Below are 25,128 nucleotides of genomic sequence, written 5' to 3' on the forward strand. Positions count from 1 at the left end.
CCGATAGGGGCACACAATTTACCTCACGGTTTTGGCAGGCTATTAATTGGCACCAAGCAAGCATTGTCAACCTCCTGGCATCCCCAGACTGACGGATCTACTGAGATCCTCAATGCCACCCTTGAACAATTCCTCCGCTCCTACATCAACTACCACCAGGACGACTGGGTGGATTTGCTTCCTTTCATGGAGGTTGCATACAATAACGCTGTGCATCAAAGCACGGGACAAACCCCCTTCGGGGTGGTGTCGGGTCGGGACTTCGTCCCCATTCCCGAGCTTCCACAGCCCCCGTCTCCAGTAGTGGCGGCCTGTGATTGGGGCTCTAAACTCGCAGACTCCTGGCCCGTCATTAAGGACGCTCTCAAGGAGGCACAGACCGCATACAAACTTCAGGCTGACAAGCACAGGCGCCAACAGCCGCCTTTTTGAGTAGGGGACCTGGTTTACCTCTCCACTAAATTTATCAAGTCACCTCAGCCTTCCAGGAAACTGGCCCCCAAATTTATTGGCCTCTTTCAGGTTACACAAATTGTGAACCCGGTCATGGTGCGTTTGGATCTACCTCATAATTTGAAGCGGCTGCACCCTGTGTTCCACTGCAGCTTACTCAAGCCGGCCAGTGACCCCTCCCCCCCCTCCACCCGTCATGATCGACAGACAGCAGCACTTCGAAGTCAAGGAGGTTCTCGACTCTCGCAAGCTTCGTAGCTCTCTCCAATACTTAGTGCGCTGGAAACACTTTCCCCACCCTGAGTGGGTCACTGCCCGCGACATTCAGGCCCCCGAGCTAATCCGCAACTTCCATGTTGCATATCCCTCCAAGCCCTTGGCTTGATTTTCTTTAGGGGGGCGGTATGTCATGATCGCCATTGCAATGTTTGCGACATCGTAACGGCTCGCATGACAAAGCGCGGAGGCATGTCAATGACTGGAGAAGGGTGGGCAATAAACCAGACAAAGAAGGTAATGGGCTTGGGAGATCTACAAGGTCTCATCGCCTGGTAATCGACCATTGACACCATTGTCAAAGAAATGATCAGGGCGAGGTTCGGAAGGGTGCGTCTGGGCTTTCGAGGAATATCGAAGTCTAATCGCCCAGTAATGGACCATTACTTCACAGGAAGATAAATGGGGCAATGCCCGGGGCGAATGGGGCTGGACGACCTCTTACCTATCAAGTATTGATGGCCTGTCACTCCGTGGAATTCGTGGGGCACACCCGGGGAGTGTGGGGGTGGAGCGCTGTTTGGCGCGAGACTATTTAATTCAACTTTTGGCATGCTTCCCTCACTCTCAGCTTTTTACTGGTGTGCATTCTATTCTAAATAAAAGCCAGAGCTTAAACTTGATTTAGAGTCTGAGTCTTTTATTTAGTCTTAGGCATTCCTTACAGCTGAGTTGTTGTTGTATAATTATTTAGAGATACTATATTAGATGAATGTTGGACGCCATCTTGATTGGGTTGTTTTGAAAGCCTGCTTAAAATATAGATAATTAGACTTTGCTAAACATAGGATTTGGCACCATCTATTTGAGAAATGGTACACAAATGGATTGTTAAGTTTGTGTTCTATTTCTCAACTTATTAATTCTACATTTCAGAGTTTTTTCCAGAGGCAAGTGATGGTTGCAGCTGAACTACTAAGTGCCCTCAAGGTGGAAGTTGATTGTTTACCTGGAGGACTCAGTAGCCTCCGGGAATTGTGGTTTTCTTCTCCTTTCTTTTATTTAGATGAAACTCCCTTTGGAGGAGTTAAGAAAAAACTTCTGGCGTGATACTAATATTCCCACTTCAGATCATCAAGAGGAAAGACTTAATCTAAGTGCTTCCACAGGGAACTGAGATTGCCTAATTTGAAGGAGTGATGTGGTCACCTTACTCAGGAAAACACAAGACTCCCACATAAGCCAATCTGTTGGCTTGTCCAAACAGACATAGTAGGAAAATGTACTTGGCTTCATTCAGGTAAGTTTGATGTCTCTGGGCATAATTTAGGGAGAAACCCACTAAGTTTCTATTATTCCTGCAACTAGGACTAGACCAACTGTTACATGGCTCTTCTCCTCACATTTGATTGTCAAGGGTGTCAGAGCCATGCTCACACCCGTCCATTCCTGCCCTTCTGTGAACAGAAGTCCCAAGGTGTTCAGAAGTGGTTCACTTTTCGAACTTCTGATTTCCCCCAGAAGCAGGTACATGCATTGTGTGCATGGTGGCCATCCAGTTTCTTCACACTTTCTCTAAAAGAAATTAGGAATCAATCCTGCCAGTGACAAGGAACTTAGGATGTGAGAGACAAGACAAATTCCACGAGTAAGTCTAAGAAAGGGACAGGGAAAGCTTTTCACTGCACTTATTTGAAATATTCAATTACCTAAACTGCTGGCCTCCATGAAGTAGAAAGAGAGCTGTTCACACCTCTGAGGAAAGGGAATAGTATCCTGGATGTAAGCAGAAGATGGCAACCCCCCCCCCCCCCAGGTGAGATAAGTCTCAAGAACAATGTTGGCTGAACACTTGCAGTCGCACAAGGGAAAGGATGCAGATCTTCTCTGCTGCTCCACTGGCTGGAATTGAGGTCACTCAGTGGCACCGGGATGGGGCTGGGGTGGGGGTTGGACCTGTACTTTGGGCCACAAAAAAGGGTATGTCAAAGAAAGAAGCAGTTTACAGAACCACACCAGGCACCCTCCTTTGTGGTTGCTTGTGCTTATGTGATGTGTTTTCAGGGATAGCTTGAATGGCAGAGTGGAGCAGCCAACTTCAGGCAGCCAATTTGGGACTCTCATTAAAAGGGAGAAAATCATTCTGCTTCTTTCTTTTCCCCCCATGCTTGCGGGGAATCCTGTTTGGATTCTTTTACCTGGGGTGTGCCTGGTTTTTCTGGTGAAATTTGGAGAGGGAAGCTGCAATACACTTTGGGGACAATCAAAGAGAACAACTTAGTCAAAGTTGGTATAAATATAGTTTTATGAAATTTTGTAGACAAACAGCAGTGCATGACAGTGAAACCAAGTTATAGCCCAGGTGCTCTGGAAAACTGGGGATTGTATGGCAGAAACAAGAGATACAAGAAATGTTCAGATGGTATTATTTTCTAGAGAAGGATTTCAAGGATTATTTATTTATTTATTTATTATTAATCAAATTTATCACCGCCCATCTCCCAAAAGGGACTCTAGGCAGTTTACAATAAAACATAAATAAAAATATAAAACTGTAAAGCAGTATAATACATAATACAATAAATATAATAAAAAGTTCGATGGCTGGAAGTTCTTTATGATTTGCAGGCAGAGCTGGGTCCTTCTAAGAAACTTATGTTGGCTCTGGAATGTTGAGGAACTTTTTTCTTGAAAAAAGCTCCTCAACATTGAAGTGCATCTTCATATCAGGTAATTTGGAGATCAGGATATTTTAGAGAACAGAAGGAAGGGAGAGATTAAGACATGAGGTGACGGACCCTAACTAAGGAACTGAACTCACCATGCAGGTAAGCTGTAAAAGGTTGAACCCTGAAAGTATCACAGGACGAAGTAGCAGATTCCAGCTGACCAGAGGGATAAAATAATTACTGTAGGGCGGATGTTACAGATGACACCTGATATTACCCTGGAAATCCACTCTTTTTCCCAGCTTTGTGTCTACTATGTATATTAGGATTACCACTCCCAGAATTGGCAGACATCCTAAGGTTTTTCTCTCTGCTATTCTGAAGTAATTCTCTTTTTTTGGAATTGCCCTCCGGTTGATTGTTTTGAGGGCAGAAAAGGTTCATTTGCTGACCTAGCCTCTTTGGTACCAGGCATTCTCTTTCAGAGCTGTCCTATACCCACATATTTGCAACTAACTCTCACTGGATTCAATATGGGGCTTACATTATGCCTAAGGAATAAAATAACTTTGTAAACTGTATCCCTCCATGTGCACCTATCCTTCCTTTAACAAAAGCCACAGCTCCTTGGAGACCCCAAAGGTCAGCAGGGATGCTGACAAAATTGGCATCAATGCCAACAAGAAAAATTAAGGTGCAAATCCCAATTTCAATGCACAATTATCCTCCCCACCTTTAATGGCCCCAATGTTTGTGTACCATCAAGTTAAGTGATGAAAAAGAAACAAGTTAAAGCTAGCGAGAAAAAAAATGACAAAAGCAAACAATCCAGGAGATGCTTTGGATACACTTTTGCCATCACCCAAAAGCAGGAGATGGAACCATCTTGTTGCCACAGTGTCCTTCTTTTCCTTGGAAGGACCAAGGGCCCTTTCAGGGAGTCTCTCAGCCAAACTGCCTTCCCCAGCCTGCTGCCTTAGAGCCATGTTGCATCTCGAGTCACTCTGACCCTGGATAAGCATCATGGGAACTGGCTCCAGTCTATTGCTGGTGAGGGATGGGACCAGGTTAGGATAGCTTGGTCGAAGTATTTGATTCTTCAACAATAGAAAGACAACAACACAACAACAGAACATTAACTGAATGGAATTGTTGCTTATGAAATACAGCTGAAGTTGTATATAACGCTTAGCTGATGTACAAAGGTCCAAACGTCATCAATAATAGTGATGTTGGCAGTGAATTGGAAGATGTTTGATGATGGAACATGGATGGCAAGGTTGAATGTATGAAATCCAATACTAATGTTGCAAAAGCAGATTAAGGGGAGGAGAGTCATGAGCCAAAAAGCAAGGCAGAGAATGGGGCCTGGGAGCATCTTCACATATTAATTTGATTCAGGTTCTGAAAGTGGAGGTTCTTTGGATGAGCTAATTATGGATGTATAGCAGAGAGAATTTTCTCTGAATGAAGAAGTTCGATGAGATAACTTTCATCCTTCCAATCTTTCATCCTTTAATTTGTCTATAACAGGAACAGAATAGATTGCCAGGGTGGTATATGATTACAGTTAATGTAAAGATCTAGGTCTTCAGCAAAGGATCGTTACCTTGCCATGGTGCTGGAGCTTGATGCCATGAGCTAAACCGTGAAGGGCCACCCAAGATGGGAAGGTCATGACAGAGAGGTCAGACTAAATGCGATCCCTGGGGAAGGTAATGGCAACCCACCCCAGTATTCTTGCCATGAAAATTAAATGGATCAGTACAACCAGAGATATGACGGTATACCATCAGAAGATGAGACCCCCAGGTCGGAAGATGGTCAAAATGCTACTGGGGAGGAACAGAGGATGACTTCAACTAGCCCCAGATGTGATGACACAGCTAGCTCAAAGCCAAAAGGACGGCTAGCGGCTGACGGTGCTGGTGGTGAACGGCGAATCCGATGTTCTAAGGATCAACACACCATTGGAACCTGGAATGTAAGATCTATGAGCCAGGGCAAATTGGATGTGGTTATTGGTGAGATGTCAAGATTAAAGATAGACATTTTGGGCATCAGTGAACTGAAATGGACTGGAATGGGCCACTTCACATCAAATGACCACCAGATCTACTACTGTGGACAAGAGGACCACAGAGGAAATGGAGTAGCCTTCATAATTAATAGTAAAGGGGCTAAAGCAGTGCTTGGATACAATCCAAAAAATGATAGAATGATCTCAATTCGAATTCAGGGCAAGCCATCTAACATCACAGTGATCCAAATATATGCCCCAACCACAGATGCTGAAGAAGCTGAAGTAGAGCAGTTCTATGAGGATCTGCAGCACCTACTGGACAACATGCCTAAAAGAGAGTTATTTTCATCACAGGAGACTGGCATGCTAAGGTGGGCAGTCAAATGACACCTGGCATTACAGGTAAGCATGGCCTGGGAGAACAAAACGAAGCAGGACATAGGTTGATAGAATTTTGCCAAGACAACTCACTCTGCATAACAAACACTCTCTTCCAACAACCTAAGAGACAGATTTATACGTGGACTTCACCAGATGGACAACACCGAAATCAGATTGACTACATCCTTTGCAGCCAAAGGTGGAGGACATCTATACAGTCGGTAAAAACAAGACCTGGAGCTGACTGTAGTTCCGATCATGAACTTCTTCTTGCACAATTTAGGATCAGACTAAAGAGATTAGGGAAGTCCCACAGATCAGCTAGATATGAGCTCACTAATATTCCTAAGGAATATGCAGTGGAGGTGAAGAATAGATTGAAGGGACTGGACTTAGTAGATAGGGTCCTGGAAGAACTCTGGACAGAAGTTCGCAACATTGTTCAGGAGGCGGCAACAAAATACATCCCAAAGAAAGAGAAAACCAAGAAGGCAAAATGGCTGTCTGCTGAGACGCTGGAAGTAGCCCAAGAAAGAAGGAAAGCAAAAGGCAACAGTGACAGGGGGAGATATGCCCAATTAAATGCAAAATTCCAGAGGTTAGCCAGAAGAGATAAGGAGTTATTTTTAAACAAGCAATGTGCAGAAGTGGAAGAAGACAATAGAATAGGAAGGACAAGAGACCTCTTCCAGAAAATTAGAAACATCGGAGGTAAATTCCAGGCAAAAATGGGTATGATCAAAAACAAAGATGGCAAGGACCTAACAGAAGAAGAAGAGATCAAGAAAAGGTGGCAAGAATATACAGAAGACCTGTATAGGAAGGATAACAATATCGGGGATAGCTTTGATGGTGTGGTCAGGGAGCTAGAGCCAGACATCCTAAAAAGTGAGGTTGAATGGGCCTTAAGAAGCATTGTTAATAACAAGGCAGCAGGAGATGACGGCATCCCAGCTGAACTGTTCAAAATCTTGCAAGATGATGCTGTCAAGGTAATGCATGCTATATGCTAGCAAATTTGGAAAACACAAGAATGGCCATCAGATTGGAAAAAATCAACTTATATCCCCATACCAAAAAAGGGAAACACTAAAGAATGTTCAAACTATCGAACAGTGGCACTCATTTCACATGCCAATAAGGTAATGCTCAAGATCCTGCAAGGTAGACTTCAGCAATTCATGAAGCGAGAATTGCCAGATGTACAAGCTGGGTTTAGAAAAGGCAGAGGAACGAGGGACCAAATTGCCAATATCCGCTGGATGATGGAAAAGGCCAGGGAGTTTCGGAAAAACATCTATTTCTGTTTTATTGACTATTCTAAAGCCTTTAACTGTGTGGACCATAACAAATTGTGGCAAGTTCTTAGTGGTATGGGGATACCAAGTCATCTTGTCTGCCTCCTGAAGAATCTGTATAACGACCAAGTAGCAACAGTAAGAACAGAGCACAGAACAACGGACTGGTTTAAGATCGGGAAAGGAGTACGGCAGGGCTGTATACTCTCACCCCACCTATTCAACTTGTACGCAGAACACATCATGCAACATGCTGGGCTTGAGGAATCCAAGGCTGGAGTTAAAATCGCTGGAAGAAACATTAACAATCTCAGATATGCAGATGATACCACCTTGATGGCTGAAAGCGAAGAAGAACTGAGGAGCCTTATGATGAAGTGAAAGAAGAAAGTGCAAAAGCTGGCTTGCAGCTAAACCTCAAAAAAACCAAGATTATGGCAACCAGCTTGATTGATAACTGGCAGATAGAGGGAGAAAATGTAGAGGCAGTGAAAGACTTTGTATTTCTAGGTGCGAAGATTACTGCAGATGCTGACTGCAGTCAGGAAATCAGAAGACACTTAATCCTTGGGAGAAGAGCAATGACAAATCTCAATAAAATAGTTAAGAGCAGAGACATCACACTGACAACAAAGGTCCGCATAGTTAAAGCAGTGGTGTTCCCTGTAGTAACATATGGCTGCGAGAGCTGGACCATAAGGAAGGCTGAGCGAAGGAAGATAGATCCTTTTGAACTGTGGTGTTGGAGGAAAATTCTGAGAGTGCCTTGGACTGCAAGAAGATCAAACCAGTCCATCCTCCAAGAAATAAAGCCAGACTGCTCACTTGAGAGAATGATATTCAAGGCAAAACTGAAATACTTTGGCCACATAATGAGAAGACAGGACAGCCTGGAGAAGATGCTGATGCTCGGGAGAGTGGAGGGCAAAAGGAAGAGGGGCCGACCAAGGGCAAGGTGGATGGATGATATTCTAGAGGTGACAGACTCGTCCCTGGGGGAGCTGGGGGTGTTGACGACCGACAGGAAGCTCTGGCGTGGGCTGGTCCATGAAGTCACGAAGAGTCGGAAGCAACTAAACGAATAAACAACAAAGTTCTAGGTTTGTATCTCATTCTGTTATGAAGTTCACTGAGTTATCTTTAATTTCATCACTTCCTCTTTAGTCTGTTTTACTTCACAAAACTGTAGTAAAAATAAATGGAGAGGAACCAGGTATGCTGCCTAAAGTGATTGGAAAGAATTTAACTCAACAAGTAATTTAAATACAGTAAGAATTCCCAGCAAGCACAATGATTGGTGCAGGTTAATTTACCCGAATGCAGATCTTATCAAAATGTATTTCAATGACGTAGAAATCTAGTACAGCTACTAGATTCTGCTGGCAGAGCAACTTTTTAGGAAGATAAGCTTATCTGTTTTAAGAATACACAATATATCCTTGCTAATTCCTTGCCAGTTATGGGGAAATGTGCTCTCTGTTGGTTAGTTGCAATACTGCATTGTGTTCAGTTCTTTTTGCAACATTTAAAATATTTGGGCTAGTTTAGAAGTATTTTTGCTCTACTCCTATGGGCTAAAGCAGTATTTAGTTCTAAAGCTTGGAAGTGCATTTTATCTCTCCTGTTTAACAATTACATATTTTCCATTATTCTAGAATAGAATCCATTCTTGACTTGCTTGATGCAAGTACAGTTGAGATCAAAGGATTAAATATTGTTTTTTCCCCTCTTTGTTTCTTGCAGACTGAAATTCCATCCATTGTAAAACCCATTTGTGCAAAACTGAGTCTTTGGAATTGACCAGGTATTTATCCATGCCCCTTTCCTCACTTTAGGTTAGCTGTGGAAGGCCCTGCCAAATCCAGTGTTCCCCCATCACACAACAGCGGCCTTATCTTGCCAGGAGCCCAAACTTAAACAGTATTATGCCTCCCCTCCCATGAAATCCACCCCCACCTATATGCTGTTGCAGCTAGAGTGCCTCTAGGCTTCATTGTTTCTTTTGCCAAGTGATCAAGAGACCGCCTTCTCCATCTCAATCTGACAAAATATACTAGGATTATGTTTTGTTTGTTTCAATTATGGATGCTATCTATTGGATTGTTGTAATCCCTTATTCTTTCTTTTCTTTTTTCCTTCTTGCCCTACAATAAAAAGCCTTTTTAAAATAACTGGACATTTGAGTACATTGATTTAAAAGATATTTTATAATCAATATCTTTCTCCATCAAAAATCCTGTAGCTGCTAAGTTGCCCTGTATTTCCTGTCTATATATAACCCTGTTAACAGCAGAGGGACTCACTCTGTGCAGATGCTGAGGTTTACATCCACTCCAACTGGAGCCTGGTAAAGCCTTGGGCTTTCTTTCTTTCCTTCTTTCCTTCTTTCTTTCTTTCTTTCTTTCTTTCTTTCTTTCTTTCTTTATTTATTTATTTATTTATTTTTATGTAGTGCATGTGAAACCTAATTTGTCACCAGGAAGGATAGAAGGCAAGGCCAATGTGTGGCTGCAGATGGATACCTGGCAGAAGCAGGATGGTCTCTGCTACCACTCACATAAAAGCAATGCCCCATGGTGCCTATGGAATGAACCTTGACCCAATTGACAATGCCCAATCAGCTAATCTAAATATCTTGGATCTACTAAGGGAACTCCTAAACATCATTCTCCCTTAAATCCTTCAGGCAGAACTTCAGTATGGAAAAATCTCTTGCAGAGTGTTGGAAAGCATTTGGCCCAGAGAGATCAGAAAAAATCACACACCAGGCATTTCTATAAAAATAAATTTATTTACAGAAAGCACAAAAACATATTTACAGGCCTGTGCATTCACACACACAGACCTGGGCGGCTTACTCGGCTGCAAAAGGGAAAACTAACCAAGTAACAAGCAAGCTGCCCTCCCCTGGGCAATGCAGCTATTAACACCCAAACTGAGGACAATTAAATTCAACCTTTTCACTCTGCCGATACTTAAGGAAGTACTCAATTACCATGGTAACTAATGGCTTGTCCCGGCAAAAACAAAGAAATTCCAACAAAATCACTGCCCAATCTTTTGTACTTCTCTGTTATGGCAGCAAATATAGATAATGTACACACTGGAAATGTTTGCCAAGAGTTTTACTTAAGGACTTATTTAAACAGCAACAGCAAGACACTAAATAGGACATATCGTAGAGGAAACAGATAAGAAAAGGATACAAAAAGCATGCAAAATATCTATGTCAAGTCCCAAAATACTACTATCGCCCATCTACTGTAGCATTTCTCTAAATGGGAACCATTGTCTATGCTTGCAAGGTAAGTTAGTACAATAACTCAAGCAAGGTCAAAAGTTGAGGAGAAGAGGGGACAAACGATCCTATGTTCTGTGCAACGTACATGTGTCCATGCAACATAAAACTCTTTCCTAACGTCAGTGCAGATTCAATTCTATAGCACTGTTATAAACATTGGATATAAGAAGGCCCTATCCTTAGGATTTCAGGCCATTACACTTTTAAGCATTATCTTTTTTATTATTTTCCCAGAACATGAGTAAATGGAGGGATTGTTGGCAGAAGAGCTTTTCTAGGGAGAGGTTTGTCAATGGCCTGAGGTTATTGACAAAATTTTAGCATCCTTCTTCCCTTAATAAAACTTACAGTCAAAGGCTAGGAGGAAAATTATCACCCCAGACCCTGATAGCTGATCCACAACACTTACTAAGGATTCTAGCAAGCTGCAATGAAAACCATATGGGCAGAATAATCCAAAAAGAGCAGGGAAGAAGGAAACCATGTGGAATATATGCCTCCTTCGCCCTACATCCCATTGAAAAAGGTAATGTGTCCTTCAAGTCCAGGAAGTTTTCTTGGCAACCATGTAGAATTGATGTGTTACCTATGCTAGGGGATTTCTTCAACTACCATGTTTACCCTTCCTCGTGGTCCTCCATCAAAATTCTACTCAGTCCCAAACCTCCAACTGTTTGAGCCCAATAAGGTTATTCAAGTACTGTCACATGTTGAGACCTATCTTTGGAAATGGTTTCCAAAGCACATAGAGTCCAGTGCCCCTAATGCAAGGAGGACCTAATGTTGTCAATTACATGTAAAACCTGCATCCCTTAAAAATATGCAGGATGTTCAAAGACTAGAAGCAAAATCAGTTTGGAGCAATATTAGTAAAAGCATACCATGTGGGGGAGATGGGAGGTGATAAAAATATGATAAATAAATAAATAAATACCAAATATGTCAGGTTTTGGGCACATCTTTCAAAATCATAGCATGAATTCATTATTCAGGGCTGAAAACTGCAAAATTCTTACTCCTCTTTCCTCTGTAAACAGATTATGCTTATGAAAACAATGGAAGTGGAAGGCAATCGGACGTTGGTTACTGATTTTATTGTGGTTGGGTTTACATCAGACCCATTTCTACGCATAATCCTCTTTGTGCTGTTCTTGGTCTCCTACACCCTGACACTGATGGGGAACCTGGGCCTCATGGCACTGATCTACCTAGACTCCCACTTGCACACACCCATGTACTTTTTTGTGGGCAACCTTTCCTTTCTGGATATCTGGTACTCCTCAGTCTACACTCCTCGCATCTTGTCTGACTGTGTGTCCAGGAACAAGCACATGTCCCTTGCTGGTTGTGCAGCCCAGTTCTTCTTCTCTGCTGGCTTGGCCTACAGCGAATGCTTCCTACTGGCCTTCATGGCCTATGACCGCTTTGTAGCCATCTGCAACCCACTCCGTTACACCACTGCCATGCCCAAGAAGCTCTGTGTCCAGCTGGTGGTAGGAGCTTATGCAGCTGGCTTTGCCAATGCCATTGCACACACTGGTAATATCTTCCGCTTACGCTTCTGTGGGAACAGTGTCATCAACCATTACTTTTGTGATGCACCACCGCTTGTAAAGATGGCTTGCGATGACACACGAGTGTATGAACTCATTCAGAATGCTATCATTGGCTGCAATGTGCTGGCAACCACAGCTGTGATTCTGAGCTCCTACATTGGTATTGTGGGAGCCATAGTCTGTATCCATTCATCTGCAGGGAGACGCAAAGCCTTCTTCACTTGCTCAGCCCACCTGGTATCAGTCACCCTCTTCTATGGCTCCATTCTCATCATGTACTCCAGGTCCAACTCTCAACACACCCCAAATTGGGACAAGGCAAATGCGTTGTTCTATACAGTAGTCAACCCTCTGGTCAATCCTTTCATTTACAGCTTACGCAACAAAGATGTAAAGGCAGCCTTCAAGAAAGTCTGGGGGAGATTCCTAGCACACGAATGACACTGATATATTCTTTGTTCAAATTAGACTGTAGATGCAGAAATTAACCTTTAGTCTCTAGTGCCCACTTCCCTCCCTCCTTCTCATTAAGGTATAGGAGGAGAGAAGCCAGAAGTCAGAATGAAATCACCGTTCAATCAGAAACATGAAAGTTTGGGCTTGGGAAAGACAGATACTTATGGGTTAAAGGAGTACCTACTCCTTCCCAATCTCATAATTTGGAAATTAGCATAGTGCCCTTCTCAGAGCCATGCTCACATGCATTTGTCCACTTCTTGAATCAGAAGAAAAGTATGTTGGCAAAAACTGCACTGCCGCAACACCTATCCTGCCTCAGCAATCTGGCTGGCAAGTGGTGCTGTCCTTAGAGGGCAGCAGCTGATGGATTCCCCCTGCTTCATTTCCTCTCCCACCAAGTGTCACCTGCTGGCAGGAAAGACAATCACCAATTGTTCTCTTTAATGGGTGGTTGACTGAGGTTGGGTAACTGTAGGTAGGAACCTGGGATAGAAGATTTAGCCACCTTTTAAGAGTGACAGGTTAGATCCATCGTGGTGCTCAACTGTACTTTCCCTGTCCCTGATTAGATGCCCTCCTGTAAATGGCCCTGCATTATTTAAGCAGGAAGCATATGTTTGGGAGAAAACAAATCAAAGGGTGTGTTTAACAACATAAATGGACATGTTGCAGTTTAAGACTGTGCTTGCAAAGCTGGTACAGTGTTGTGTCTTCTGAAGGTACCTCCTCACCGTTGGAGCTTCTGAGTGCTTCTCCCAACTTCTCTGCCTCTTCATCACTAGCAGCCTCCTCCCAGGCACCAGCTGACTCCTCTGGGGCCCAGCCTGAGTCACAGTCCTCAGTTTCCAGGAAATATTTATACATTTCTTTTATATTAAAAGAAAAGAAATATATAAACCTCCTAATCCAGTTCCCACCCCCCCAAAGGCAACATTTATTTAATTATTTCCTTCCTACCACTATTCTATACATTTCTGTCCACTATAATAAAGATCCAACTTAAAAAAAACATATAAATTGTCTGCTCTTATAATTAATAATACTACAATTATAACAATCTTAATCCTATTAAACCTAAAACCAAACATTTATTATTATACCTTATTAACCTTAATCCAAATCATTAAAAAGGAATCAAGTCAAACAAGCTTTAAAAGCAATCCAAATGAACATTCTTAAGTCCTTATCCCACTTCAAAATATACCAAAGCATTTACATATCTCCACAGTACACACAAAGCATTTTTCATAAAAAAATCAGACAGCCCAACTGCCCCCCTTAAAAACTCCCGACTTCTCAGCAGAAAACCTCCCATAGAAAAAGACCTCTTCCTTCCCATAACATTCCATCAGAAAAACAATTTCATTTATAGTTTGCAATTCAATCTGTCCCTTTAATTCCTTCAATTCCACAATCTGGTTGTCATCTGGCATTTCAACAGAAGCCTCAGTCTCACTGTCAGTCGAAACATTTCTATCATTGTTGAGTTCTTCAACTTCTTCCACAATATCCCCAGCCAATGACACATTTTAAAGCTGATGTTTTCTACAATGTCCCAAATATCTTGCATAATAACTTGACAGGAATAATTAAAAAAAATCTGTTTAAGCTCACAATGGAACTCTGAGAAAGTCTGCTTGAAATCCTCCATGCCACAGGCAGCAGATTATGGCGCCCCCTAGATACTTAACTAGTGAAAGTAGGAGTTAATGGAAAGTTTTTGCAAGATGTTTACACAAGTAAAAGTATGATAGTGGGCATCTCCCCAGGGAAAGTGGCAGCAGAAAGCTGAAGATTCAAAACAGCAGATTCAACGTGTAGGAAAATATTACATTCTTCAAATTCAGTGCTGAAATAATAGCAGTGAGGCAATTATTTATTCTCAATCCTCCTTAGCATTTGGTTGGGAAGCAAGACAAAACTTTAAAAAAAAATTTAAAAATTAATCTAATAAAATAATTTTAAAAATATTATATAAAAATTATATATATAATTATATATAAAATCAATCTATTAAAATAATTTAATACAACATTAATATTAATGTTGTACTAAATTATAACCCAAAATTTTGGAATAGGATTATTTTTGAAGTATTATGGTTATATCAGACCTGGGGTGATACTGAGAGAATTATTTTGAGAAATTCCAAAATTGGTATTATTCCTAAAATTAATATCTATAGATAGTTAATAATCTTTATTGTTGTTTTTTTCCTTTTTTCTGTTTAGATTGTTATTATTTCCTTTTGTTGTTTTCTTTATGTTTTCTTTTCATTTTTCCTTCTCTTTTATTTTTCGTAAAACTTGTTAAAATAAATAATTAAATAATAATAATCTGACCATTATCAAGTCTACACTTCACAGTTTTTTTCCAGAACAGACTCTGAGACAAGTGATGTTTGTAACTGAAATTCTAAGTGTCCTCAAGGAAATTGATGGTTTACCTGGAATTCTTAGGTAGCCTCAGGGAATGGTGGTTTTTCCCCTTTCTTTTCTTAGATGAAACTCCCTTTGGAGGAGTTAAGAAAAATTTTTTGGCATGAGACTAATATTCCCATTTCAGATCATCAAGAGGAAAGACTTAATCTAAGTGCTTCCACAGAGAACTGAAATTGTCTAATTTGAGGGAGCGCTGGGCTCACTTTATTCAGGTAAAAACAAGACTCCCATATAAGCCAATATATGGACTTACCCAAACAGTCTGAGCAAGGAAATGTACTAGGCTTCATTCAGGTAAGTTTTTGATGTCTCTGACATAATTTAGGAGATGCCCCCTAAACTTATAGTATTCCTGCAAGCTAGTACTTGACCAGTCCTTACATGGCCCTTCTTCTCACATTTGATTGTCAGGGCTGTCAGAGGCAGGCTGACACTCGTCCATTCCCATCTCCCATGAGAAGACAAAGTTCCAAAGTGTTGAGAATTGCTTCACTTTTCCAATTTCTGCTTCCCTCCAGAAGCAGCTCCACGCATCATGTGCATGGTGGCCTCTTCTTCCCCCTTTCTCTAAAAGAATGCAGGAGTCAATCCTTCCTCTGACAAGGGCCTTTCTGCTGCTCCACTGGCAGGAAATGTGGTCACTTAGTGGCACCAGGGAGGGGAGTGGACACACTTTTTGGGCCACAGAAAATTCTTTCAAGGAGGTACACAGCTTACACAACACTGGGCACCCTCCTCCGTTGCTGCTTGTGCTTAACGATATGTTTTCAGGGATAGCCTGAATGGCAGTCAGACCAGTTCAGCCAACTTCAAGTAGCCAGTTTAGGACTCTTGTTAAAAGGAAGTAAATCCTTCTGCTTCTTTCTTTTCCCTAATCTTGTGAAGAATCCTATTTGGGTTTTCTGCCTGTGGTATACCTGGTTATTCTGGTGAAATTTCAGGAGAGAAGCTGTGCCTCAGCCATAAACTTTGGGGACAATCAAACAGAACAATTAAAGAAATGTTGGTATATATGTAGTTGTCTGAAATTTTCTGCACAAGGACTGGTGCATGACAGTGAAACCAAGTTATAGCCCCAGTGCTCTGGAAAGCTAGAGGGTTGTATGATAAAGAGAAGCTTCAGAGAAGATACAAGAAATGTTCAGGTGGTCTTATTTTCTGGAGAAGTACTGTATTTCAAGGTATATAGTACCCCCAGAAGAATGAGAAGCTTTTCAATAAAGCTTTTCAATTTATTTTTCAATTATCAGATAATTTGGAGATCAGGATACTTTACGGATTAGGGAAAGAGAGAGGTTTAGGAAAGGGATGCCTGAGGCTGACTAAGAAGTTTAAACGCATTAAACATTTCAGATGGAAAAGGTTGAATGCTGAAGGTATCACAGAACAAAGGAGCTAATTTCAGCTGCACAGTAGAGATACAAGCATTAGCAGTAGAGATACAAGTGGAGATTCTAAAGATGGTACTGTACCTGATACTGCTCCAGTTTTGTGAAATACATTAATTCTGTCTTCCCCAACTTGGTGCCTACTAAGTGTGATAGGATTCCAGTGCCCACAATTACCAGACAGCCCAAGTCTTCACACTCTGCTATTCTGAAATAATTCTGGATTTTGTTTTGGGTTTTTTTTTTTTTTGGAGTTGCCTTCCAGTGTACTGTATTGTGTTGAGGGTGAAAAAAATTCTTATGGTGACCTAGCATCTTTGGTTCCAGGCATTCTCTTTCAAAGCTCTTCTATACTCACACATGTGGAAATAATTCATACTGGATTCATTATGGGGCTTATGCCTAAGAAAGTGCGTAAGACTGTAAACTAAATGTGGCCACCTAGCCTTCCTTTAACAAAAGCCACAGCTCCTTGGAGGCCTGAAAGATCAGCAGGGGTGTCAATACAATTGGCATTAATGTCAACACAATTGTCCTCTCCACTTTTTAATGGCTGCAGGTTTAGTGCACCATTAACTAAGTGATGAAAAAGGAACAGGTTCAAACCACACCAAATAAGAACAGAAGAAAACAATCCAGGAGATGGTTTGGATATTTCAATAAACTCGGATTGTTTTGCTTTGTTTTGTTTTTGGTCCCTTTGAGTCAGTCTTGACTCCTTGGTGACTGCCTAGACAAGTCCCTGCTGTTTTCTTGGCAAGATTTTGGAAGTGGTTTGCCATCGCCTGCTTCCTAGGGCTGAGAAAAAGTGCCTTGCCCAAGGTTTCCCAGCTGGGTTTGTGCCTAAGGCAGGACCAGAACTCCAGGTCTCCTGGTTTCTAGTCTGATGTCTTAACCACTTCACCAGACTGGCTCTCATAGCAAATATGAACAAAAGAAAATAATCCAAGAGATGGTCTGGATATTTGGATACACTTTAGCCATCACCCAAAAGCAGCAGATGGAGCCATCTGGCTGCCACAATGCCCTTCTTTTTCTTGGATGGACCAAGGGCCATTCCAGGGAATGTATCAGCTAAGTCTGCCTTCCAGACATGTTGCACTTCAAGTCACTTTGACCATGCAATTACTATTATGGATGAGCATCATGGGAACTACATCCAGTATATCAGTGGGGAGGGTAGAACCGGGATAGGAAAGCTTGGTGGAAGTATTGGTTTTTTAACAATACAAAAGTAACAATGCAAAACAGCTTAGCTGATGTAATGTTAATGTACTGTCATTAACAATAATGAAATTGGCAGATAATTTTTAGGATGTTTGATGACAGAACACTGATGATAAGGTTGAAACCATTTAATCCAATATTAATGTTGCCAAACCAGATTAAGGGGAGGAGAGTCATGAGACAAAAAACAAGGCTGAGAATGGGGGCTGGGAGCATCTTCACATACTAATTTGATGCAAGTTGCCCATTTGGTGAGTGCACCTTCCTTGGATGAGCTGATTATGTATATATGGCAGAGACCATCTTCTCTGAATGCAGAACATGGATGGGATGACCTTCATCCTTCCAATCTGAGACTTCCGTTGGTCCATAACTGGCATAGAATAGACTAGCAGGATGCTGTATTTTACAATTAATGCAGAGATCTAGTTCACATCCAGCTGCTCAGTTAAGAGGTTCACTGACTTATATTTAATTCCATCACTTTCTCATACTCTGTTCTACCTCACAAGATTTTAGTAAAAAGGTATCAGGAGGAATCGGTGTGCTGCCTTGAGAAGACTGGAAAGAATTTAGCTCCATGAATCATTTAAATAAGTAAGAGTTCCCAGTTAATATAGTGATCATTGCAGGATTGATTATGCAGACGTAGACTCTATCAAACAAAATTTAAAGTCATATAAATCTAGAGAAAAATTGCTGGTAAAAAATCTTTTTAGGAAGATATGTTTATCTGTATAAGAATGTATCCAACATATGCATCAGTTCCTTGCCAATTATGGGCAAATGTTCTTTCTGATGCTCAGTTGCCAGAGTGCATGGTGTTCAGTTGTTTTTGCAACATTTAAAACAATTGGGCTAGTTTAGAGGCATCTTTGGCTCTGTTTCCAAAGACTAAAGCTAAAGTTATAGGGCTGACAAGTGCACCTTATTTCTCCTCTTCAACAATTACAGTTTTTCCATTCTTCCAGAATAGACTCCATTCTTGACTTGCCTTGTGAGATGCTGATACAAGTATAGATGAGATCAAAGAGTTATACATCATTTTTTCACTTTTTGTTTTCTACAGACTGAGAATACATCCAGTTTTGTAAAATTCATATGTGCAAATCTGGGCCTTCAGAACTGATCCATGCCCCTTTTCTTATTTAGCAGCTGGAGGCCCTGCCAAATCTGTTGTTCCCCAAACATGTGACAGTGGCCACATCTTGTTTGGAGCCCAGACTCCAAATAGCTTTATGCTTCCCCTCCCAACCATGAAGTCCACCCCTAGTCCATACTTCATTGCAGCAGGAGTGCCTCTAGGCTTCATTGTTTCTTTTCCCAGGTGATCAAGAAACATTCTTCTCCATCTTGATCCAATAAAATGTGCTTGGATGATTTTGCTTGTTTTAATTTGGGATGCTTTCTATTGCATCATTGCAATCCCTCATTCTTCCCTTTCTTTTTGCCTTCCTGCCAAGAAATAGACCTTTAAAGATATCTGGACATTTGAATATTTGATTTAAAAGTGAGTTTATAATTAAAGTAGTTTTCCTTCAGAAACTGTGCAGTTGCACAGTGACCCTGTATTTCCTGTCTAAATGTCATTTTGTTAACCTTGTTAAGAACAGGGGGGCTCCCTCTGTGCAGATACTCAGATTTACATCCATTCCAGTTGGAGCCTGGTAAAGCCTTGGGGTTTGTTTTGTATGTAGTGGATTGAACCTAATTTGTTACCAGGAAGGACAGACTGCAAAACCAACTCTTGTTGATATCTGAGAAAAGCCCCGAGTGCCTACTGAAGTAACCTCATCCCAATTTACGATGTCAAATATGCTAATCTAAATGTCCAGGATTCACTAAAGGGACTGCAACATGTTGTTCTCCCTTAAATCCTTCAGTTACAACTTTAGCTTGGGAAATCATTGCCCAATTGTTCTTATTTCCCTTTTGTGTCAGAACAGCAAATCCAGTACACACTAGAACTGTTTTCCAAGAGTTTTACTTAATTGACTGCAACAGGAAGACAAATTAGAACTAAATATGAAATATTGTAGGGGAAACAAAATACTACTATCACCCATCTACTGTAGCATTTCTCTAAATGGGAACCATTTCCTATGCTTGCAACAACATTTATTACAATAACTCAACCAGGGTCAAAAGTTGAGGAGAAGAGAGGACAAACAGTCCTATATTCTACAAAATGTATATGTCTCTAGGCTACAGTATCAATAAAAGCATTGGATATAGAGCATTCTTAACAAGGCCCTGTCCTTAGGACTTCAGGCCATTAAGTCTTTAAACATCGCCTTTTTTACTATTTTCCCAGAACCTGGGTGGACGGAGGGATTCCTGGCAGAAGAGCTTTCCGGTGGAATCAGGGAGAGGCTTGTCAAAGGCCTCAGCTGACTGACAATATTTTAGTATCGTTCTTCCAGTTGACAAAGCTTGCAATCAAGGGGGCTGGCTAGCAGGAAAATTCTCTCCCCCTGACCCTCAAAGCTGATCCACAACACTTACTAAGGATTCTAGCAAGCTGCAGTGATAAGTATGGAGAAAGTAATCCAAAAAGAGCAGGGGAATACATGCAGCGGTATGCTAGTAAATTCCTCACAGCTAGGCCTGCTGGCTCCATTGCCACTGCTGCACCATGCTGCTAGCTGCCAAACTACTGATTCGTTCACGAGGCATTGCAGCTTAGCTCCACTTTCAATCAGCTCACAAATGCCAGAAAATTTATGAATCGGCTCTCATGAACTGGTGCAAGCTACCTCCAGCTCACTACTGAACGTATACCTCCTTTGCCCTGCATCTCATTTAAAAAAGGAAATGTGTCCCTCAAGTCCAGGTTGACTCTTGGTGCCTCCATGAGCAGGTCCATGCAGTTTTCCTGGCAAATATGTAGAAGTGATCTGCTATTACCTGTCCTAGGAGGTTTCTCCAACTTCACAGTCCGGCCTTCTTCATGGTCTTCCATCCAGTTTCTCTTCATCCCCAACCCTCTTAACAGTCTGAGTCCCAATGAAGCCCGTCAAGCACTCACATTTGCTGAGGCCACCTTCAGAAAGCATTAGCAAAATACATGGAGTACTCCTAAGCAATGAGGGGCTTATGTTGTCCTTTCCTTGTAAAAGCTGCATCTGGTAAATATTTATGGCATATTCAAAAAGAAGAAGGAAAGGCATTTTGGGGCAAAATTGGCAAACTTATACCAAATGTGTCAGGGAAGGGGGTTCAACACATAATTCAAAATGTAAGCATGAATTCTCTATTCCAGGGCTGAAAACTGCAAAATTCTGACTTCTCTTTCCTCTGTAAACAGATTATGCTTATGAAAACAATGGAAGTGGAAGGCAATCGGACGTTGGTTACTGACTTTGTCTTGGTTGGGTTTACAACAGATCCATTTCTACGCATAATCCTCTTTGTGCTGTTCTTGGCCTCCTATACCCTGACACTGATGGGGAATCTGGGCCTCATGGCACTGATCTACCTAGACTCCCACTTGCACACACCCATGTACTTCTTTGTGGGCAGCCTTTCCTTTCTGGATATCTGGTACTCCTCAGTGTACACTCCTCGCATCTTGTCTGACTGTGTGTCCAGGAACAAGCACATGTCCCTTGCTGGTTGTGCAGCCCAGTTCTTCTTCTCTGCTGGCTTGGCCTACAGCGAATGCTTCCTACTGGCCTTCATGGCCTATGACCGCTTTGTGGCCATCTGCAACCCACTCCGTTACACCACTGCCATGCCCAAGAAGCTCTGTGTCCAGCTGGTGGTAGGAGCTTATGTAGCAGGCTTTGCCAGTGCCATTGTAGTCACTGGTAATACCTTCCGCCTGCGCTTCTGTGGGAATAATGTCATCAACCACTACTTTTGTGATGTGGTACCACTTGTGAAGATGGCCTGTGATGACATAGGGATCTATGAATTCATTTTGTCTTCTCTCATGGGTTGCAATTTGCTGGCAACCACAGCTGTCATTCTGAGATCGTATATTGGTATTGGGGCAGCCATAGTCCGTATCCGTTCAGCCGCAGGGAGACGCAAAGCCTTCTTCACTTGCTCAGCTCACTTGGTCTCGGTCACCCTCTTCTATGGCTCCATTCTCATCATGTACTCCAGACCCAATTCTCAGCACACCCCAAATTCGGACAAGGCAAATGCGTTGTTCTATACAGTAGTTAACCCTCTGGTCAACCCTTTCATTTACAGCTTACGCAACAAAGATGTGAAGGCAGCCTTCAAGAAAGTCTGGGGGAGATTCCTAGCACTGAAATGAATGGCATTGATACTGTCTTTGTCCAGATTGGATTTCAGATGAAAAATTAACCCCCTGCCTGTAGTGTCTCCCTCCCTCCCTCCCTCCCTCCCTCCCTCCCTCTTAGTAAGAGATGGCTGAGAGAGCCAGTAGACCAGAGAGATAACTTGAAAGATCTGCTATCCTCAAAATCTCCACATTTATTTCTCTCAGTGGGCACTTTTTTCCCATGCACACATCTCACCATTCCTCTTCCTTCCAGACAGCATCCTGAAAGTATAGTATACGGAGAGGGAAACAGAATGAAACAGAGCAGGCATGATCAAAATGAAATAATTGGACAATGATAAACTAGAGAGAAAGGTTCTAAATTAGAGAGAAAGGGGAGGATGGACACTTATGAATTAAAGTTGTACTTAATTATCTCCCAAACTCTACCCACAATTTGAAAATTACTTTGGGGCTTTTCTCACAGCCATGTCATATGCTTGTTACTCCACTCCTGTGATCATAAAAAGTAGTATTCCAGCCAAGATTGCACTGCCCCAACACCTGAGTCCTATCCTGCCTCAGCAGTCTGGGGAGCAAGCTGTCATGAGTGCCGTTGAGCTGAAGGCATCAGCACAACGGCACACATGACAATACCTATCAAGCAGGGGAAGGGATTTAGGATAAGCAAAGCACGCACAACAAAAGACACAGACCCCGAGGAGAAGGGAAGGTCCCCAGCCGGACGACTCAGCCATCGAGTCACAAAAGAAGAGGAAGGAAAGACAAAAGACAGGGCGGGTCACAAGGCACACCTGAAGCTGTCAGCATAGCGCACGGAGATCGCCCAGCTGACAGCAATCACCGACCGGAGAAAGGAACCGATCATGGGCAAGCCCGGGGCACCAGCAGAGGCCCCGCAACCCGTCACCTACCGGCACAGAAGCATGCAGGACAAAGGGGGGATGACGCAAACCAACGTAGGAGGGGCGCTGACCGGTGCGGGCTATTTAAACCCCGCACCGGCGCGCTCCCTTCACTCTCAGCTTTTTTCGCATCTAGCACTACGCTGTAATAAACCGGAACCTGCTCTTCCCTGAAATCAGTGTCTGTGTTTTACTCGGCGGCAGGCAGCGCATGACACAAGCCCTTCCAGTTTCACATGGGATAATTTAAGGGCAGCCTTTGGTGGATTCCCCCAGCTTCACTCCCTCCTCACCAAGGGTCACCCAGTGGCAAGAGAAAAAAAACAATCAATCACTGTATTAACTGGGGGGTGGAGTGGGGCTGCTTAACTGAAGGAAGGTACCTGAGATATAGGGCTTAGCCACCTTTCAGGTTACCAGAGTGGCAGAATAGAGCCATGTCCCTTAATTATGTCCCTTAATCTCTGGCCTGACACCTTTCAGTTTAAGGTTAGAGCCACAGTGTGCTCAGTGTCTGCAACCTGTCCCTGAGTCCACGATGAACATGGTGTAGCACCCTTTCTTTTGGGTGAAGCCGGAGGGAGCCTCCTCCAACTTTTCCCTGCACCCTTCCTCCTTCCCAGAGACCGGTCAGCCTAGCTAGGCCACTATTGGGGAGGGGGGTTGAGGAGGTATTTTCCACCACTTACAGGTAGTCCTTGACTTACAATGGCAATTGGGACTGGAATTTCTGTCGCTAAGGGATGTGGTCGTAAAGTGCGACTGCATCGCTTAGTGATGGCAATCCCTGCAGTCCTGGTTGCCATTGTTAACTGAATCCCACAGTTGTTAGGTGAGGCAACTTCCTGCCGGCTTTCCACAACCAAAGTCATTGGGGAAGCCAGCAGGAATTTGCAAGTCCCAGGCCCGCAGGCAGGTAAGTGGTTGCTGCCAGGTAGGGGAGGGAGCAAGACGGTGTGTGTGGGTTCAGGAGAGGGTTGGGGACAGTGTGAGGGGGATCATGAGAGGCACCATGTGGTTGGGACAGTGCATCAGGATGCATAGGGTGTGTGATATGTATGGTATGGGTTGGGGAGGGTGCGTGAAGGCACAAGGGGTGTGCAAGAGGCACAATGAGGGTTGGGGAGGGTGTGCAAGGGTGTTAGGGGTGCATGAGAGGTGTGGTGTGGATCAGGGAGGGTGAGTGAGGGTGCAAGGGAGTGTGTGAGAGGTATGGCGTGGGTCAGGGAGGGTCGGGAGGGTACACAAAGGTGCATTAGGGCGTGCAAGAGGCGCAGCATGGGTTGGGGAGGGTGCACAAGAGTGTGTGAGTGGCTGGTGTGGTGCAAGTGCAGAGAGGCTTGAGGAAGGTGTACGAGTGGGGGAGACTTACTTTAGTGACTTGCAACCTTCCCTGCTGGCTTCCCCACTGACTTTCTTGGGAAGCTGGCAGGGAAGGTTGCAAGTGGCGATCACATGATCGCAGGGCACTTAGCAACTGGTCATAAGTGCAAATGGGTTACCAAGCACCCAGATTGTGATCATGTGACCATGGGGTTGCTGGGACTCAGGAACTCCGAGGACTGGTCATAACCACCATTTGTTCAGCACCATCATAACTTGAAACAGTGGCTGACTGAATGGTCATAGGTCAAGGACTACCTGTATATCAAATGACCTGTTGCCTCCAATTTCATGAGAATTGGAGGCATTTTCATGTGAATTAGAGACATATGAGCAAATGGCACTAGTCTCTATGGTCAGCTTCCCCGGACATGATTCCCTAATTATACATCTTTTTTCTCCTCCCTGCAGGTTGTTTCCCTTAACAAACACCAGCTGGGATAAACTAGAGAATTATCTGGCACAGAAAATTACCTCACACAGGCTTATCCAAATGCTAGTCTTATATTAGCAGGTGACTTTAATGCCACACTAGGCACTTTTCCCCTAGTTTAACCCCCATATCTCCCCACTAACAGGTCATCCCAGGGGCCAACTGTGCCACTCAAGGGACGAAGGCATTAATCTAGCAACATGGCAGCTATGGTGCATCACCAGAAGATTCAAGTTTTGCATACTGAATGGGGAATAGATGGTGACTTTATTGGCGAGCATACCTACTGGGATGCCAGAGGGTCTAGCACATTTGACTATGTGTTAATTTCTTAAGGTTTTTCCAGATTTGTTATTTAAAGTTGGGCTATGGCCAGACAGTAACCACTCTCTGCTATTGCTTCCTTTCCTGACTTCTTGGGACACTCATGCCTAGACTACAGACAATGAATGATACAGGCTCAGATGTACCAAGGATCCCAGCTAGACAGCAAGAGTGGCACACTACTTCTTAGCTCAGATCAGACCCTAGAGCTCTGTAAGGACTTGAGTGAGAGCTCAAACCCTGAAGAGACTTTTGCCATGGATAACACACTGATAAAGAAGCTTCAGAGGTCTCTATTTATACATCAACATCCCATGGGCTAATCTCCCCATCCTAGTCAGAAACCCTGTATACCAGCCAGGGCAGATTTAGTGGCAGCCTTCAAATGTTGTAAATCTAGTACCTGCCCTGTCACT

The 25,128-nt window shown here is 43.0% G+C and overlaps 2 protein-coding genes across 2 annotated transcripts; both read left to right on the plus strand.

Moving 5' to 3' along the window:
• Positions 1 to 11,396: 11,396 nt before the first annotated feature.
• LOC134489920 (olfactory receptor 9G4-like) lies at positions 11,397 to 12,338 on the plus strand. The gene has a single exon (XM_063292799.1). It carries the CDS (start codon positions 11,397 to 11,399, stop codon positions 12,336 to 12,338), a length of 942 nt encoding a protein of 313 aa, XP_063148869.1.
• Positions 12,339 to 20,737: 8,399 nt separating this feature from the next.
• LOC134489930 (olfactory receptor 9G4-like) lies at positions 20,738 to 21,679 on the plus strand. The gene has a single exon (XM_063292810.1). It carries the CDS (start codon positions 20,738 to 20,740, stop codon positions 21,677 to 21,679), a length of 942 nt encoding a protein of 313 aa, XP_063148880.1.
• The last annotated feature ends 3,449 nt before the right edge of the window (positions 21,680 to 25,128 follow it).

This window comes from Candoia aspera, chromosome 1 (genome assembly GCF_035149785.1).
Source record: "Candoia aspera isolate rCanAsp1 chromosome 1, rCanAsp1.hap2, whole genome shotgun sequence".
NCBI classification, from domain to species: Eukaryota; Metazoa; Chordata; class Lepidosauria; order Squamata; family Boidae; genus Candoia; species Candoia aspera.